A 21,402-nucleotide genomic window follows, 5' to 3' on the forward strand; every position below is an offset into this window, starting at 1 on the left:
TAATATAATATCAAGTAAAGGATTGCACTGTTAAATTATCACTTAACACACTAATTGCAGACTTTGTGAATAAAATTTTGCGCAGATGTTGAAATTGTGATCAATCCTTGCAACACATTTCCAAACTAACTGTCCTGATGAGGATTGTTCATCCAAAACACATGTCTACTGCATTATATATGAGCTCTATAGAGTCTAGACAATAAAGACTTATATATACTACAAATTTAAATTGATTAGATTGTTTTTAAATGTATCTATGTCAAAATGGCTCCATAATCTAGTACTGGGTCATTTACATATGGTACACAAATATCAGATATCATGTATTTACTTTATGTTCAAGTGTACAGTTATATAAGTTTATAACAAATAATTGAGTGTACTATTCTTCCAACATTTTATATTTTATATTTTACTACATGAGATCTATCATGCTACTTTAAAGGAACACTCCTTCTAGGAATGAAAAAATAATTTAATTTCTGAAACTTGACCAATAAGAGTTTTTTTTTTTAATCATCAGTAGACTTACCTGGCCACGTATTCTCGGAACAATCTTAGCGCTAGGATGTCCTAGGTTCTTATCTGCTAACATTGATTCAAAGACATCCTAGTGCTAAGATCATTTTGAGAATATGTGGCCTGGTGTCATAAACATACAAGAGAATTCTGATAAATCCACAAAAATTACGTAGTTTTCAGGATAATTACTTAGTTTTACGTATTTAAAGGGATTCTGTTGTAAAGTTCTTGTACTTGGAAGGTCCAAAGATGAATATATACTCTTACTGACCAAGTTTGAAAGTTTAAATTTTATTTTCATTCTAAGACGTAGTGTACCTTTAAAGCCATCATTTCTTTAATATCAATTTAGAAGTATAAATCTAATACTGGTTTATATACTTGTAAAAACATTATTAAAGATTGAGATATATATGTGTTAAATATGAACAAGTTATGATATGTGGTCTAACTTGTTTACCAACCTCTTCTGCGGACTTCAGCTGTACCAGTTACATAAGATAGCTGGCTTGACATCTTGTTTTACTTCTTTAGACCATCTATCAACAATTTCATCAAAGACTCATTTTAACATCTATGCTGTAAAGATACATTTAAAATATATTTTTAAAAATGCAAATGAATGATGATGTATAAATAAACTGATAACTAAATACACAAAATTAAACGCATCAATTAAAGTTTAGAATACACCATCCTTAAGAAAATTGTTTCATTAGGTCCAGCTGAAAATATTTGAAGACTCGCCCCTCAAGAATTCACTATTGTAGTTTCACTAGATATTTTAATGTAGGTAAAAAAACAAGGCTCTAATTTCCTTCTCAAATGATATTCACATCTTATGTTCTGTAGAGAAATATAATGGTTTAAATATTTGTCTTATTATCTGATAAAACTTAACTTTCGCTATCTGTTTTCAAAATTAAATTTACTGTTTATCTGACAAATTAAACAAAAACCTACTGTAATCATTTACATTCTCACATCAAAAACTGACATCAAAATATTGATATCATATCATTTGTTGTTGTGGTGAATATGCAATTATCATTCATGATCTGACAAAATTGTTATGCAACATTTGTTTCAGGTCAATACAATATTCAACCAACCAAATGCTTTCTTCAATCAAAGGTCTGCAACATTAGGTGCATACAAATGGGACTCTGAACTATTGGATGCTAAACAATGAGTTTGTTACTAATACACATTTGATGACAACTTTAGATTCTATTGAGTCAAATTAAGACTGAACAAGATTGGAATATCAATTTTATCAGATCATGGATGGTGAATGCAATAACCCAAAACATGAAACAAAAAACATCTGCATTTCAATCAGATGGAATTTTTAGTCATCTTTCTCAAAAAATCAAAAAGACATTTGAAGTTGTAAAGTTCGAACAAATTTTGATAGTTAGCTATCTTTGAGAAATAGGGAGCTGTTATTGTAATTTAATTATCATATTGAAACGGTCCACTTCATCTACTAGTTATGTAGGTTATATTAACTATTAAATGAATGGATCGATAAACATCGCACAAAGCTTTTCAGATTGACCATAAAATAATAATGATGTTTTTCTACAGTTAGCCAATTAGATTACACTAGCACTCATAACCACTCACTCAATGTATAACTCATTTGAAAAGCTTTCTAGGGAGTTTAAGTTTTTGACTCTCGCCATTTATCACTCTGGGCTTACTAATGATCTATTAAATCATCGTTTTTGTCAAGGTCTTACGTCTACGAAAAAACAAATGTTCTCAAGGCTCACACTTAGAATCAAATACATGTATATTCCATGTCATCAACATCACAGTCATCTTCACAAGCACTCACTAGTTCAAAACCCACTTGCTAGCAGTAATTTAACAAGAAAGATGAATAACCAGTTGCTTGCAGTAGTCAGCAGAAGATGAACACCCATTTGCTTGCAGTAGTCTGCAGAAGATAAACACCCAGTTGCTTGCAGTAGTCAGCAGAAGATGAACACCCAATAGCTAACAGTAGTTAGCAGAATATGAAACACCCAATAGTTAACAGTAGTTAAAAGACAATGAACACCCAGTTGCTATTAGTAGTTCAACACCCAGTTGTTAGCATGGCTAGCAGTAGTTAAACTATTAGTTGTTTGCAGATACTGCCGGTTTCAGGTTTATCTCAGCCTACGGTAAAAAGAAGTTGATCAAAGAAAGGTGTTGAATTAGTAATATCAAAACTTGTCCTCCATTGGTACAATATACAGTTTCCTTTTCATATCTTTTGTTCTGTGCATGTAAACGAGTTTATAATTGTAGTAAATGAAACTGATCTAATTTATCGTCCAGACTTAACTTTAACATTTAGAAATATACGACATTTAATTTCTGACATCCAGGGTTCAAAGGGTTAACAAAATGGATAAAATCACAGTATTGACATATAACTATTGAAAATATCCATAAATCTTTTTGACATATCAAAAAAGGTCTATTTGCATAATTCATACATTACAGAAGATAAAACTCTCATTTTCAAATATTTGCTTTACATGACCTCAATCAAACAGGTAGCACCACCTGGTAGTAAGATTCATTTAATCAATATTACAGAGGGTAGCCCTTTTATCAGAAATGTTATGACCTAGTCTAAAATTTTCTATTTATAAATTTGACCTTCAAAAATATTACTGTCAGTGGTCATCCAAAAGAAAAGTCAACCAAAAGAAAAGTGGAATTTCAAATGGTACAACAACAAATATTTCATCTTTGGTAAAGAAATTTAAAACTGTAATTAAATCACCAACATCCAAGGGTTGGTTTCCTAACAAATGGTAGGAGACCTAATCCCTCCATGAAGAAAATTACCTCAAATTCATTTTCATTAAAAGCAATCACTTCAGTCTTCTTTATGATCGAAATGCCAAGTTAACCCTTTAAAAGCATTCTCAGTCATTTTATGATAAACTATTTCTAAGCTGTAGATAAGGCTAAAAATATGATTGGTTGATTTTCACACAGTGACACTATCAACCAATAAGATTTCTTTATATATTTTTTTGAAAATTGTATATAAGAATCATATTAAGTAATGAACTTTCTGACAGCACCCACATGGTACTACAAACACTGCTCCTACTGTGATATCCAGAGTTAGGTGTAGTGATCCATAGGATTTAGGTTTAGGGAAAACAATAAAAACAAAGGATTTCAGGTGTCTTATCCCTCAATCAGCACGTTAACTGATCCTTGATCTTCTTTATTAACCTTAAATCTCTTATATCCTAATCCTACTTTATCTGTCACAATACAGATAGTATAGTACTTGTGAATATGGATTCAAACAGGACTTGATTGGCCATTCTTCAGTGGCATCAAGATTTCAACAGTCTAACCAAATGAACTACAGCTAGTCCTCAATTAAAATAGGTTAATTCATGCAAATTATTGTTAGTAGTGCCCATATCACTTTTCTTCTTGGACTCAAGACTCCTTGACAAAATATAGCTACAAAGTGAAATATGTTATATATCTATATTACCTTACTAATAAAGAATTTGTATAAATCTTATATAATGCCCAATATATTACTAGTGCTTAACAGTACAATAAAAATCAACCAATTGAGGGAATGACAAATGAATAACTGTCAGCATGGTACAATGGGATTTAACATAAGAAATAAGGATAAGCTTATACAGTGGTTGGTTTAATTTGTCTTCCTTCCTTCATATTTTCTAGATCAGCGAATTGATCCTTTATATTTCACATGACAAGAGATGTCACTCTCCTTCCTCTACTCTATTTGATCCAAACTGAAGCTCATAATAGTTGCTAATGCCCAATTGCTTAGTAATTTAGAAGTATCTGGCACAGGCTATGAATGCATATTTATTGTAACTTTGGGCCTGTTATATTCTTTGCAATCCGCAAATCTAAAATCTTATAAGAGTAAGCATAGTTTAATTTTGCAACATTTTTTATGCAAAATTTCTTTCATGCTCCATTGGTCTAATGGGATAGTCTGTGTTTAAAAAACTCAATATTATGCAGTAAGAGCTATGACTAAACAAACATTAATTTGTGAATCACTTTGAAACAATTATCATATTAAGGAAACTATTCATAAACATTAATGTAGAAACCCCAAATTTGGTTATGGGAAGTAGGGGCTTGGAAAGGGACGTTAGAATTCATAATATTGATCGTCAGGGCAAAATTCATTATCTTGTGGAAAATATGATAGTTTGAAAAGCTTTTTGTTTGATAATTGTCAATTGAACACAAAAGATAGAAGAGAAATCGAAATCATGCAGAAAAATATTCCCTATAATGTGCACAAATCATTGTCTGTACCAATAATAATCATAAAACATAGCAAAATCAAGTATTAAAAAATTACATGTATAGAAATTGTATACAGACAAACAAAACAAGGCATTGTGTCATTTATAACTTGAATATCTCACATACCACATAACAATACAAATAATATCACAAAAAATACTTCAAAACTATGCTATAATTTTTAATGAAAAGATAAAATATTTAGGAGTGTTTCCTCCAGTTATGTACACATGTTTTTGCTATATTTGATATAAAGGCCTAGCTTTTGTCTACTAATACTGTCTTAGCCTTAACAAGAATGACATTTCTAAACAATTCCAATTCCTATTTTCAAAATAGTAGCAAATGTGTCATAAAAACTTACCAAAAGATTCCGAGAAAACAAAATTTGATAACAGGTGATAAATAACAGTAGCCAACTAACTTGAATGACAAATTTTCTACCAGTAAACACCTTATAAATTGAGTGGGATATTTTGTGACCTACTTATTTCACTGCATATATTAAGCTTCACGCACTGTTGGTCTCACTACATCAAGGTAATGGCTGCCATTAATAAGCCTCAACATGTAGTAGGCTGTCTGTTACCAACAGGTTCAAAGAAAGACAAATGATAAATGAATTTAATTCTCTTTTCAAAATCATTACCAATCTAACAATAAAGACAAGCAGAGATGTGGCAGGGCAGGGGTGCTGATAGCTGATGGCTTACATATAGAGAGAGGCTCAAAACAATAAAGCTTTGCCAAAATCAATAACAACAGCTGAGTGAACCAGACAATAACAAAATCAACAGAAATAGGCCAGAGATTTCCAGGAATATAAGATATTTCAGAACCATCTACTAGCAATCAGTTCAACCTTAAAGTAAGCTTACATTAGCTGAGCAGCCTAGTAACCTCGGGCACTAATTCTAATCTTGCTGCCCCCTTCCAAACAAAATGCTGATCGCTGTTTGCTCGGTCAAGGGTAGGAGAGTTTGTAAGCTGAGTCTGAGAGAGCGGCCAAAAGGCAAGCTGCACTGGCGGAGTAGAGCCAATTGTTCAATGCATCTGACATTGATCATGCAGTGAGCAGGCAGGCAGGCCTAAAATGCTCAATAATTTGAGTGTTCTGTTTTATGGAAAAACATTCAATGCCAACTAAAACAGACAGACAGACAGACAGACAATTAAAGATAGCTTGCCAAGCAAGGTAACATACGCCCACTACCAGCTGTCAGAAATGATAACAAAGTCTGTGGTGGTTATGTGAAAAATGTAGTCTCAACAATATATACATGCATACTAAGATTCATCATGCATACAAGCCAAATTTAACGCGTTTTTACTAAGTCAAGAGCAATAACACTGAAACCACTCATCCGATTATTACCAATTTCGAACTTTTCCTAGATCTCATCAATATATACATGCATACCAAGTTTCATCAAGATCAGATAAAAACTGTAGCCTCTATCGTGCATACAAGAAATGTGGACGGACGGATGGACGGACGGACGACAATAAAGGTCCACATTTCCATGTGGGCATATAAAAATTATCATTTTAATGATGTGACTGAATGTTTTAACACGTATAATCTTGAACCTTATAATCTGTGTGAATCACATCAAATTCTTAAATTATCCAGGGGAAGGTGAGTGGGCAGCTTTGCCTCCTGGAAATACTAGACTGGCTACCGGCCTGTTCTCGAGACTGGAGGTACAAACAGGCGGCAGACTGACTTGTAACTGTTGAGGTTAAATTAAAAATTCAGCATCTCTGAGGAAGCGCCAAAGGAGCAAGCCTCAAATGTAGCATATAAGAGGGTTTTCCCCCAGAAAATGTTGGTGAAATAGGATTGATTTGGTGCATTCTCACAATTTCACCAATCATTTTCATTTTGTTTTGTATAATTGTATTATGAAACAGACCTTCAAACCATTAGGTAGTCTCATTTTAATAATTAGAGCAACCGCTTCCTTGAACAAAATATTAATCTTTTATGGTAGCATGACAACATTTTGAGTAAAATGGAAAATAGCACAATGGCATTCTCTTATACAGCATCATTTACAATATTACTGTCAATTTACAATATTACTGTCAATATTTATGGTCAATCGCGGTTTATAGTCGCACCCATATATACAATCTCATGCATTAATTTATGTCGCTCTTCGATGAGTTAAAGAAGATTGTCTAGTCTAAGGAGAGATGCACGTGAATTAAAAAAAAATACATGGTTGGACTACATAAGTAAAAAATAGAAAAATTAACTTGCATTACAACCCAATGACAATATCGAAGTCAGCAAATTCTCAAATTGTTTTGTTTTGCAAATAATACGGTTCTACGGTTTTGTACCATTTTAAGTATGATCAACGTGAGCAAGGCCTTCTGCAGGATAATGTTTCTGAGGGGGCTGCATATAACATTATAATTATTTCCTGATATAAAATACCTTAATTTTGGACAAAACTAACCTTAAAAGTAAACACGTCAGACAATAACAAAACAGGCCGCTGTGATATCCCGTTATAAATCAATATTCATGTCTACTTCGAATCGGCCTGAAACATTGTGTTCACGTAGTCATTATAATCGACCACCGCCTTAATTATTAGCTGCCGCGACGATTATTTGATAGAAATTCGACAGCCAGCGTCAAATGGTCTCGGATTCAATAAGTCCCCGTGTCATTTGGTTGCATTTTTCACACACGTTTAATTATTTATTATTTTGAATGAAATGGTTGACAGCAAGACTAATAATGACATTGATAAGTTATTTCCATATCACTTATTGAATGATATTTGTGCTAACTTTATTTAACAATATTTAATGTTATCGGCGTTACTCTCTACAAGTTCTTTTTTATTATCTAGGTCTGGATCGACATCATTATGACAAGATAAAAATAAATATTCAATAGATGGGTGAATTTGGTTTCAATTTTTAGAAACTATCGTCCCCTTCTCCTATAGTCTATCGAGCCCGACTGAAATATGAAACAGATTGCCAATGTTTAAGTGGTATAGTTTTCTAAATAATTGTTAATAGATAGATAGAAAATTGTTGATAGAATTCAATAAAAATACAGCTTCCCTAATCACTCTTTAGAAATAATTTCCGGCGACCAGTTCTCGTGAAATTCAAAGAAAAACATTCCTTTGAAGTGCAGATTGTTACAATTCCAGGATACTATTAACTTCTCGCATACAGATAGACATTATTATACCATCAACATGTGACAGTCATCATTACACCATCATCATGCGACAGTCATCATTATACCATCAACATGCGACAGTCATCATTATATATACCATCAACATGCGACAGTCATCATTATATATACCATCAACATGCGACAGTTTATATATAACATGCTGGAACAATATCTAAAGATTTGGGAAAGAGACTAGTAACACAAATCAACCCATTTTTATGACGATAAGAAAATTAACTCTTTTTTACAAGTATACCAATCAAGGATCCCTCAATTGGCCTAGCCTCTTGACATTGATCTCTCTGGGTTATCAGTACGAATATTGTGAAAAATTGACTTTCACACCCTGACAAAGGCCTACTGCATTTTCCGTCTATTGAGGATAATCTGACAATCTTAGGCTACACGTCAATGAGAATGCTGTTCGGAATGGCCTCAAATGCGAGGAATTTAGTCCTTGTTTTTCAAAATATTCTTGGTTGGGTGGTGGGGGCATCTCCAAACCCTCCCCAGTGAGTGTCCGATGCATGATTTCAAAACTTAATTTTGTTTTCAAATATTCGTATATGGGAATCTCCCCCAAGTAACCTCCTCAAGGATTGAAAATATTCTTGATCAACAGTTTTATGTTCAGATGCAAGAATTCAAAACTTTCAAAATATGCTTGATAGGGGGATCTGAGCGTCGTATGCCGTCAACGAGAATGCTGTCCGAACTAGCCTCAGATGCCAGGAGATCAACCCTAATTTTAAAATATTTCTTGGGGGGAATTTCGTTAAAAACCCTCTTCAAAAGACAGCTTTTCGGATAAGGAATCTGTTTATGAAAATTTTTGTCGGTCATTATTGGAATGAAAACTGGCAAAATGAGTGCTTTTGGGGGGGGGGATCCTCTCGTAAAGTCAGTGTGGCAGTCAACATGGCATAGAACTTTGGCAGCATTTCATGTGAAGCAGGTGGCAGGACGTTCTTCTCAAGGTAATGTTGCTATTGCACCGATCTTGGCGGATAATGATGTTGATGAGTCTAAGATAGTTGAGTCAGATGAACTAGGTTTTGATGAACCAGCTGTCCAGGAAATGACAATCGAATCCACTACTGTCTGAGCTTCACCATTTTCACTCTCCTATAGCAGAAGACAATCTACCCCAATACTGCTTGAGCTAATCCCTGTCCCAATGTCCTAATAGATGACAACTGATCGAGCTATCCCAACTATGCCAACTCAATTCTACTTAGCAGAGCTCTACTACCGACTGAGCTATCAGCTTCATGCCGAAGATGGTAGCCTAATCCAACTCACTACGATATGCATGTCCCACTCTGACGATAGACTCAACTTAATGAGCTTTGATCATTGTTTATACTGATTTAAAATGAGGCTTTTCCTATTCGAGACCCTCATGATAGCTCTCTGAAGTGAACACATAATAAATCAGAAATCAATAAAGGGTGACGAATTCGACAACCATCCCGGTAGGTAGGTAGATGACAAGTTAACGTTCGTTTTCAGCGGCAACCATCCCGTCGCCCCTAATGCTTTTATTGTGAAGTGCAGCCTCAATTCGACAATTGATTCCGAAGTCTCATTTTGTGTTAGGCCTAACGCACCGGTATTTAAAAAATTTCAAGGAGTGGTAGGCTATATATAAGCAACCTTTTAAAACTAATTATGCCAAACGATACTCTAAAATCAGCATATTATTTATCTGAGCTCTTCGTGCATAATTAATTAATAATGTGACATATCACAATGTTAGCAAAATGTGTAGCTCCATTCAGTCAACAGATTAATGACATAATATATCTAAGCTGGATAATCAGGACTAGATTTAAATAGGTAAAGAGAGATAACTCTTGATTAAAAATGGTGGGCTAATTTTTTTTCTTCCTTATTCATTATTTCTTAGAATGATACAGTAAGTTAAATTTTTATGAGTAGTTTTTCTCTACATTATTTTGTTTATCTATCGATATTATTTTAACTATAGGGTATATATAATTTATCTTTCTTATTATCTACGATGGGATTGAACTGACGTGACGACACTGACTCAGGCAATTCATTAGCCAGGGTTAGGAATGAGGAACTGTACTATGTCCTATGGACCATACACAAACAGTAAACATATTCCTAAATCATACAGTATCTCTTTAAAATGATAAGATGGCTAATCTATTATAGGTCTACTTACGCTGACATGAAGAAACAATTGAGGAAAACTATTGAGTACCGATGAGTGATGAGGAAGTAGGGTAGAATCTCAAAATCCCAAAATCCCATTTAACAACAAACTTATATTGGAATATGCCCATACTTCCTATTTATTAGAAATAGATTAAGATGTTGGTATGAGACTTACAATATCACTGAAGTTGACTCAATATCATTTTGTACTATTATATGACAATATTTTCATCTAGCCAATACCAAACTTGAAGCTAATGATCTTTGCTTATTTTACCTGTTTTAGGGAATGAAAAAGACTGTTGCGTTAAGCAATGTGATTCAATAAGCATCATATGACGTAATGATAGGAAATGAAGCCATTGACGTAGTTTGGTTCATGGATGAACTGTTACTGATGTTACTCATTGTGTTACTATTACATTTCTGTTAACCTGTTAATTTTTCTGACTGGTTTCACCTATTCCTCAATGGTAGAATAGTGTCAGTTTATCTCTAAATTCTACTCCTGTATCATTAATATATTTTCTTAATTGAAAAGTGTTGTTAAAAGATTAAGTAAAACAAATATCTATTTAACCTGTAGTTTCAATTTTTTTTGTATATTGCGTCAGTACAAGCAATAAGTTTGCCTGATGCACACTTGAAGACAAGAAAATCCATTAGAATATATCTCTATTTTCTACTTAGTTAAGATATAATATAATGGCTTAGTAAACCCACTCATTATGGATTACTGTAACCTACACATAATTTATGTCCCTCAAGGCACAAGGCCAAAATTTCTACAAAGCATGTGATTGTCCTTAATTAGTCAAAAGAAATTTAATAAAACATTTCAACAATCGATATTCTCAATAAGTGCATAGAATTTGTGAAATATTAGGACTAAACTATTCACCTACAATTTTGTGGTGCCAGATCAAATAGGAAGTTTAAAACCCTTTTGAATATCTTCCTTTATAAGACAATTATCTGTAAACTAGACATATATACATTACCAACTAGGACTGACACTATAAGCTTACCTAAATCAAAACATGTTGTAAAGCCTTTGGCAGTGAAGCAGATGCGATTCAAGTGATAAAAAATGAATTGACTGCTCTGTTTATGTTTTCAATCACTCCTGGATGTGCACAATGTCAATGTTCAACTGTAGATGCCTAATAATACAACAGACTGATTATATCTATTTATTGAATTTTCTCAGATGTGCACATCTTTTGTGACCTACCGTAGCAACGTCATGCATGGAAGTCGGTTCACATATGCTTGTAAACAGGATACCGAGACGGATATGTAAACAAGATTATTTTCTTTTACAGCTTTTAGTTAATGAGTGTAATGGATGAGCTATTTGCTATTTATGAAGCTGTATATCCATATTTCCCCCAAGATCACAGCCATGATGATAGTCACATGACTATCAGAAAGGGTGATAGGATTAAAGTCAGCATACCAAACAGCAAGTTTGATTTATCCGAACAAGACTGGTTAAACGGATCTAACCTAGCAAGTGGATCTCGTGGTTTTTTCCCTGCAAGTTATGTGAAGTATATTGAGACTCAAGGCAATCAACAAGCAAGTAAGTTATTTTAAGATTCATATTTCAGTGTTTATATAGATTGGTAATGATAAGTGTTCAATGAGGCAATTTTATTCAGGACAGCTGCATATCGAGATACATATCATATCTGGACCCTAGTATCGTGATATGTATCCTATCATGTCAAGATTGGGGATACCCAGCACTATGGTCTACTACTGTTAAAATAGTGCTCAATACATCAAATGAAGTTGGACAAGTAGAACTTATTCTCATTTCATATCTACACTTCGAGACGAGTTTGAAACGTTTGTTCACAGAAGTGTGCTTTAGGGAAAGTTTTTCAATTAAACACAGTTTGGTTTTATTTGTGTTGGCTTTAGCTCTGCTATCAATGGACCAGTTCACAGATTCTCGAAACGATCTTAGCGCTATGATGTCCTAGATTCTTCTAACATTGATTCTAGGACATGCTAGCATTAAGATCGTTTCAAGAATGTGCCCAGGATATTTTGTAATTATTATGTTCAGTCTTAAGTTGCCAAATGTGCTTTGACAGTTCGGTGCTATTTTCATCTCATTGATGTTTAAATGACTGCATGTAATATCTTTGTTTTAACGTGTCAGTCAGTCCCAGATATGTTTTAGGTTCATCTTTGTCAGTGTTTGTGACTTCTGCCTTGTAGAAGTTTGTTATTAGTTCGACATTAGTATTTAGTGAACATAACTCTTTGTTCCTTCATACCATCTATTCACAAGTCAATTGGTCTGCCGAGTGTGCTCTTGTGTTTGTAATGCGCAGATGGTAGACTTTTAAGAAGAATTAGCATGATAATGAAATAAAAGCCTTTAATAAACTTTGGGTTTTTTTGGGTACCGGTATATATAAGAATCATACTATGCTAACTTAGTAACAACAATCCAGTTAGTTCTGGACAAACATTTTTTGACAGCAAGCTGTGAACACTATTACTGATTAGCTTAACTAATAAAATTCTCGTTTCTAAGATAAAGGTCTGATTGGTCAAACTGATGGCGGAACCTTCGCTTCAAAACTAGTTTGGAATAGATTGGAATATGATGAATTTTTTAATGCAAGAATGATATTAGGCCTAGAAATAGTCTGAAACATCTGCTCAACTCCAACCTCTGATAGTTGGGTCAGAGTAGGGTCAGAAAAACATGACCTCACCTTCGGGGATTATCCATTTTACTACTTCAATGGATGGATGTGCCATTGTTTGGACTAATTGTACCTTAGTCTCAGAAACAGGAATTTGTTAGCTAAGCCTATTAGAAGTACAGTATTTCTAGTTTTTGAGAAGACTATTTACAAGAAGCAAATCAACAGCCTAAAATGTCTCTATACACACAAATGTACAGTTTTAAGGGAATACTAATAGGAATATGGGACATAGAATAAACCAAAACAGTGGAGGGATTTAACAGATATACAAAATATAGAAATGTACTATGGTTAATGGCATTCACTGGTCTATTTCATGCAGTGAGAATATGGAATTATTATATGAAAAACTGATTTCTTGTGAATGGTTGTGCATTTTTTGAAGTTTTCGGGTCCTTTCTTTCAGTTTAAAGTTGATTTTATGTCCTTCACATTTTTTTTTATGATATGACAGCCCTTCAAACTTGTCATGAAAATTGGATATTTCAAACCTTCAACATAAGATGAATGGGTCAATCTCCGTCAAACTTGACATATCAGAAGACAATTATAATGCGAAGATTCTAATTTTTTATTTTTCATTTTTTGTTTATGCATTTTGATGGTAACCATGGAGATGTATCAAATTTAAGAAATAAACCGAAAAGATTTTCCAGGGACCAAACTAATTGGAATTTCTAAAAAGATAAACATTATCTGCATTCTGGGCCTGAAATTTACCGTTGTGTTGAGTAACTGTTAAAACAACCTACTGATTTCAACGTCTTTTTTTTATTATCATACTCAGGGAATTCCCTTTCGCTTCCAAATTATTTTTCTTAGTTTTTTCATGCATTGCAGTATCCCGTTCTGTGGAATTTTGTTTCGTTTATTATTGCTTTCTAAAGCTACACTAACCCAGTTCAGGTAAAACTGTGTCCCAACGAATGAAATTGCCATGCTTTTGTTCAAATCTAAATACCTCATTTAGACTCTATATGTTTCTATAATTAATGGCTAAATATTTCGGGTACCAAAAGACGCAGGTAGGAAAAACTTTCACACATAATTTTTTTCTTTACATTTGTGAATACAACAGAGCAACAGACCAGTTCATGACATGATATTTTCTCACACAAGTCATGGAAATAACTAAATTTCATTCGATGAAGGTCTGTGATATTCGGTATTTTCATTTTGTGTCATCTATTTTTGTAGTGGTACTTTGATACTTGGGGTGTTTGGGTTGGGGCTTAGAGTAGTTATTTTCAAGTTTTTACTGAATGCTCCTATATTTTATTGGCTGCAGAAACAGGTATTCTGATACAAATTATTATGATCCTAAAAGAAATTGTTAGCATTGAACACTTATTTTTGTCCGGTAGCAGATAATGTCATTTTTTGTGCAAATTGGAATCTCCAACCCACAGTCTCTTCAGAACCTAAAAATCCATTCGACCATTTGAGACGATTTAGATAAAACTTTGTATACATATTATATGTTTTTTGGTGAGATCTGAGAAAAGTTTAATATTCAGCAATTTGACTCAACTTTTTTTGAATTATTGATCTTAATTCTGGACGATAGTTTCTTCAATATCTTCATTATTAATGCATTGTACTACAATATATTGCCTAAGGGAGATAACTCATATTTTTCATTACTGCATTTAAAATTACAAGGTAAATAGACTAAATCCAGAAATTAAGTATGGTGAAGACTTCAACATCAACTTGAAATATTAATAGACATTACATTCAACTTTTGATTGTAACTAATTAGGATTTGAGAGCTTATTATTGACCTGATTATATGGTCATATATATAATAGTGATCAGGTCAGTAAACTTAACATACGTAATAGGTTTATCTGAAATAAATGACAAAATATGAAGGGTAAGTAGATTTTATTTCATGATAATTTTTTCACCTTTTCTTATACAGTTTTTTTGAATAGCATTAAAGATGGATTTCCTTATTTTTTAGTGTCAAATTAAGCAAACTATTTGATTAATTTGGGTTTCTAATGAATTATCATGTATTCTTAATCATATCATTATGTTCTTATCGTATATGATTAAGAGTTTCAACCAATCTGGATTAAAAAAATAGAAAACTTTTTGACCTTTCTTGATCGGTCACTCATTGGAATTCTGTTGGTAATCCTCTTTTAATTAAGCTAATTATGAATTAATTATAGACATATGAGACAAACTGGTATTTTCCAAATCATTAGAACACCTCTACTTTCTATTCATATAAGTATTAGCATTTTCATTTTCATAAATAAAAATAAGGGAACCTATTTAAATTTTACGAACAGTGTTTCAAATATGTGCTAACTGTTTCTAAATGATGACCAAATTTGAAAACTTGGATGATTTCTGTAACCTAGTTTTGGTCATATTTCCTACAATTATTTATAGTGGCAAAAATATTTAGTCTAATAGCAGGATGGAAAAATAATTGGACCACATGATTGTAGTTAGTTCTATTTTAAAATGTAAATGGTTGAGAATTGACCAAGACAAGTTTTAATTTGATGTTTAAGGAAAAGCATCTGCAATTATATGATCAAAATTTTTGGCGTTGTGTTTGTGGGTTAAAATCTTTGCTGTAAATGTGTTCGGGGTGTGGAGATATCCACATAGATAAAGATTTGTTTTATTGCCAAAATAATCAAAAGAATCATATTAATGTGGCAGTATGTGTCAATTTAAGGGATATATTTTGATGATATTTGTCACAAAGAATGAAGCTAATGGTGAAAAGTAAGGCTGTTTTTGAAAAAGTTATGATCAAATGAAGTTATTAAAACAAAGACACTGACATTTATAGAGAAACTTATTTTGATTTCATAATGTTAACAAAAACCACAGTATTACTTTAAAGTTGGAAGAAAGATCAGTTAAAATTAGATCTCCATTGTAATCTTACAAGTTTTCTACTGCAGTTGCGTTCCAATGCCCCTTTCTTGACAATGATGAATGGTGGATAAGTAAAAAAATATCAGATAAAAACAAACTTTTTATATCTAATATTAGATTAGCTCTTAAGTTAAGAAACTATCATGTCCTTTTGTTGCTTATGTTACTGTTACTAAAAAACTATCTGTCCTTTGTAACCCAGTTTCTTCCTATCATTGATGACTGACTGTGCCCCTGTGACTGTGCATATTGATGATCCATCGATAGTTGGAAATCAAAGAAGTGGGAGCTTTTGTTACTGTGGTTGCAAAATTTTACATATTACACACTGTCTTTAAAGGCTTCAACAGGAGCAGGGATATTTATCTCAGTGATTCCATTTTAGCCAATCTTGTTTGACTTTGAATGGTTTGAGTTAATGCCCTTGATTTGTCTACATTGTATCTAAAATTGCCTTAACATTTTGTGTTAGGCTTTGATCAGAATTTGTTGAAATTGGATATGCTAATGTATTAATTAGGTTTTAGTCCATATTTTGATTTTTGTATATTCATCAGGTTATTGCTCTATAGTTCTACAAAAATGTCAATTTGATCTGAGCTATGATTATATGCACAGGTGTGATGAACTCTAATAAATTGATATGAGAATTGACATTGTCAAACAAAGCTTCTATAATATTTGGCAGATTTGTCTGTCATCATGAGTGTATAAATTTGGTAACCATATATCCCTATACAATATATATAGTGTGGTTCCCTTGTACCTTCTAATGAAATGAACTATTTATGTATTCACCTAGCCTTAGGTTCTATGTTATATTCTTATTGATTTTTATAGCAAGTTTCATATTAAGTTTCCAGTTTTTTTTAAACTGTTATATGTAATAAAGAGAAGATGTACTCTTCTTAACTCAACTAACCATAGTCGCTGTATCTCACTTTCATCTTCTTAAAGATTGTTTCACATAGGTATGCATGTATGTGAAGAAGTCAACCTTAGATTAGTTTTGTACCAACAGTAAAATGTGGGTCAGTGTGTCGAGCTAAAAATAACTGGTGGCCTATGTCACTATTGATTTTGACTAGGTTATTAATTTATTTCACAGATGTAGTTGGATCATGGATAGCTAATAGATCACTAACAGCCTTAAATTCAATCTGCATGGAAAAATGTGTAGGATCCACCACATAACTTGTGGAATTTTTACCGAAAGACATTGAATATGTGAAATTTAGATAGAGAAAATAGCATGAAATAACTTGTAAAGACTTGACATTAGTACGCCTTGTTGTCTGTTTTTAAACCTAAATGTAGGTCAGTAGAACTTCTGTAGTTGGCTGGTTGGTAAAGTGTTATGTGATGGATGATACCTCTTAAATGACTTAATTCACCTTTTCTGGACATTCTTATAGTGTAGCTAAGATGTGGAAAATTGGATATTATTGACCGTTAAAACAATTAATGACAATTCTGACTGTTCATAGTGTCATTTCTTAACTTAACTGAGACCTAAAAAACTGTGAATCAAATGATTTTGAGGAGAAATCGCTTCTAAATTCAGGTACTTGTACTATGTTTGTGTTATATTACATGGGATAGTGAGCGAAAGTAGGTTATGGAAATTTGTTCATGCCTATGTGCAACGATTTTCTTCATTTGGTAGCTGAATAGTGAATCCAACGCAACTTCCACGATTTATGTTAATACTCTGTATCCTATTGACCGACTAACTTATGTGCTTACATTCGAGAGCTACTCAGAGATTTTAATGAAACTTTATTTTAATTCCTGTTCAAGGGAATTGAAATTCTGCGCCATTTAATACGTTTGATTCAACACACTCATTTGCCTGTTTCTTAATTTAATTATTTTAATCATTGCCTTTGTAAATCTCTCTGCTATGTTACGCAATGGCCTATCATTCATATTTAATTATTGAGAAAGTCCAAGCAGGGTGAAAGAGTTATGGTGGAGTCAAGTCAGTCAAGAAAGCACTGGCAGAGAGCAATAATTATTGTGATAACTAGGAGAAATTAATGTTAAGGACTGTACGTCTGAAATGGATTGATCGTATGATATAATGTAATACATATAATTTTTAAAAAATCTCGGCTTTCACCAGTGCCATATCTCCTTGAAGGGGTTAACAACTTTCGAACAGTGTTAACGTCAATACTTCAATCTGACGGCAGGGTTGGTACACTGTTATTTGTTGCAGTGGAATAGCTCAGTCTTTAGCGAGTTGGATTGATATTGGTAACAAAATTTATTATGCCTGTACCAGTGCTTCCAAAAGTCAGATTTCACCCCCTGATACCTAGGATAAGATAGAGAGAATATGGGTTAGGATGGATTAAAAGGACTGCCCTACCTTTCATGATTTAATTAAATATTATACTGCAAGCTCTCATTGGAAACTTTCTGACTTTCACCTGGTCTATTATACATATTTTGATGATATTGGTGATAGGGATTTTCCATCAATTGAGTTAATTTCCCTGCACGAGGAATTTTCTAGAAAATTTCAGTTAAAAATTTGCTGAATCTTGATCATAGCTCTGAAAATAATTTTATAAACTTTATATATATTTTAGAGTTAGTAAGCTCAGTTCTAATAAAGCCGCTGATTATCTTAAAGTAGCTATCCTAGTTAGATCTGGTGTTGGAAATATATAGAATATACCAAGATCTCCGAAATATTGAGCTTCATATTTGTAACATGTTATTGTCAAAAGGCATTTTTTAAACTTTGAATTTTCCTAAATGTTCATTGCTCCATTTTCAGAAGATTCCAAATTAGAGAAATATAGTAAATCAAAAAATTTTCTTAACTTTTCATTTAACTATGTTACCTAGATTCTTTGTTATTCTACCTATTATTTGATAAAGTTATTTTACACTAACAGAGAAGCTATAAAGTTGATATTGTGTACATTTTAGAAAGTTAGTGGGTGTTTGTGGAATTTGTCATTTGATGATATTTACCATTTATTCCAATCTCCATTTGAAATGTTTACATGCAGTTTCATTTCAAGGATGATTATTTTATTTATACTTTATATAAATGTTACCTGAACAGTTAAAAACCTGTAAATCTATTGACTCTTTTACAAGGAAGTTAAAAACAACTGTGTGTGTGTATGTATATAGACATTGACTATAATGTGGAAATATTTGTGTTTGTAAAGCGCCATTGAATCCTCAGTGCAGTAATGAACTCTATACAAAGTTCAATAATTTTAATCTTACAGCCACCTTATTTGATTTTTTCAGGGCCACCTCGACCTCATCGTTGGGTAGAATCATATGTTAGTAGACCAGTATTGTGTCATCATTGTAAGTATTCGTTGTTTTTATTGGTATATTTTAGTATTTTATTCTGGAACACTGATGGGTCATTCAGGCACCTTTTTCTAAAATTTGTATATATTGTACTTTCCCTTAGAATGAACATAAAATTTAAGTTTTCTAACTTGACCAATCTTTGGACCTACCCAGTGTCATAACTTTACAACAGAATCTCTCTTTGTTCCGATAAATCAATAAAACTAAGTGATTATCCTTAAAACTATAAGTAATTATTTGAAAATTTCTTCGGATTATATATTTATCAGATTCAACAGGGATTCTGTTAACTATTTATGCCACCAGGTAAGTCCACTAATGAATATAAACTCTTATTTGCTCAGTTTGAAAGTAAAATTGTACGTGAATTCTAAGAGGTAGTATCTCTTTAGATAACATAATTAGAAAAGATAACATCAATTATATGTAAAGGGACAGATGCACCATTTTAGGGGGTTGATTTTAGTCTTCAGTATATGTAAATAGTCTTCAGAAGTATTAGAAATGTACGAAAATCACATAATCACTTAAAAAATACTTCAAACTAGGAATTTTACTTACTATTTCTATAAATGTTTTTGCTATATATCACAGAGTATCTTAAATTGACGAGTCATCATTTTAACATTCAAACACAGATAATTCTCGACACACACGGATTTGAAGGGTCAAATTCACTATTGAACACTATTCTGAGTGAGGCTTAAAGTGGCATTCTACTTTTTTTGTAAAACGTTTTCATCATCAACAACGTCGATAATTATACCTGAAAATATTTCTAAACTATGTTATTTATATCTATGAATCTACTTGATCAAACAGAATTTGTTTTAAAAGTGTTGATTAAAAACGAGAGTACTAATTGTTAATTAAGCAGTTAGACTTAGTTTTGGTGTTTGGCTTTTTAATGGCTTGTTATATTCAGCTGAAATCTTTAGAATGGCTGGATTTTATCAATTAAAACTTTCATATATGTTATGGGATACATTTCTCTAGATTTTGGTTTATATTTTTCACAAATTTGAGCAAAAAAAATATTCAACCGACGAAATTAAGCGGAATGTTCTTTAGAATGATTCGTCAAAATAAATGGTGCATCTGTCCCTTTAATCGTATATTTTGGGTATAAAAGATGAAAAATTATTTTATAGGTGGTGACTATATATGGAGTTTACGAGATAAAATAAAAGAGTGTGAAGGTATATATATAATTGATATTAATTTATATAACAATAATTATATATTATAAACATGTCTGTGCCTCAAATGTTTGGTAATTTTAGTACAATTGACCAACTTTCGTTAATTAGTATTCAGGGTCCTATTTAGATTGAAAAATTTGACTAGCATTTTTTATCATACCAAATTTCAGTTTTGGCTAAAGTTATATTTCGATAGGCATTTCAAATAAATTCTGTAGCAGTTCAAATTGTTTCATTTGTAGACTTCAAATCTATCTTGTAAATCATGTATAGATGGCCTATAATTGAAACAAATCTTTAGATTTGACAGAAAAATCTCACGGAAAATATACAATTTGATTTGATTCGCATATCGTTTTGATATATTATAATTTTGGCTAATCATCGTGAATCACAGATCTCAAAATGAGTCATTTCGACTTGCTTAGTGCAATGCGATCTGCTTAATTGAACTCTGTTAGGTTTGAAATACTACCAAATTTTCGTAACAAGAAAGAAGCTAAAGACAAGGAAGAAAATATGCTTGAAACTTTGGGAGAAAGGTTTCTAACATCCTCAAAAATAACTTTGAATTATGACTATTGAAATGACATCAATATGAATGATATTTTCAGGTTGTGGGAAATGTTATCATAATATTTGTTTTTCCCTAATTGGAAATTCACAATGTACAACATATGATGGATTAACAAAACCTGAAGTATATCTGCATCCTGTAGTAAGTAACTTATGAATTATATTAAAGGGATTGTGAGAAGGTTTGCATAAAACCTTTATGAGTATCATATCAATTTACACCATTCCAAATTTCAGTCAGATGTCTCTGGTTTCTGTAATTCCACTAAAAATAAGTTTGTACCATTCCAATTTTCAATCAGATGTCTGTGGTTTCTGCAATTCCACTAAAAACAAGTGTTTGATGATGTCACTAATTGTGACATATTTTTTTTTTTATAAA

General features: G+C 32.4%; 1 protein-coding gene across 1 annotated transcript in view; it reads left to right on the top strand.

The window, feature by feature from the left end:
• Positions 1-11,599: 11,599 nt before the first annotated feature.
• LOTGIDRAFT_157404 (hypothetical protein) overlaps positions 11,600-21,402 on the top strand; it is a gene marked incomplete at both ends in the record, with an annotated part of 22,978 nt that continues 13,175 nt past the window's right edge. The window contains 4 exons of the mRNA XM_009049621.1: positions 11,600-11,840; positions 19,171-19,233; positions 20,394-20,441; positions 21,059-21,162. Of these exons, the coding sequence (XP_009047869.1) occupies positions 11,600-11,840; positions 19,171-19,233; positions 20,394-20,441; positions 21,059-21,162 (456 nt within the window). The remainder of the gene's footprint in view (positions 11,841-19,170; positions 19,234-20,393; positions 20,442-21,058; positions 21,163-21,402) is intronic.

Source organism: Lottia gigantea, assembly GCF_000327385.1.
Source record: "Lottia gigantea unplaced genomic scaffold LOTGIsca_14, whole genome shotgun sequence".
In the NCBI taxonomy this organism is placed as follows: Eukaryota; Metazoa; Mollusca; class Gastropoda; family Lottiidae; genus Lottia; species Lottia gigantea.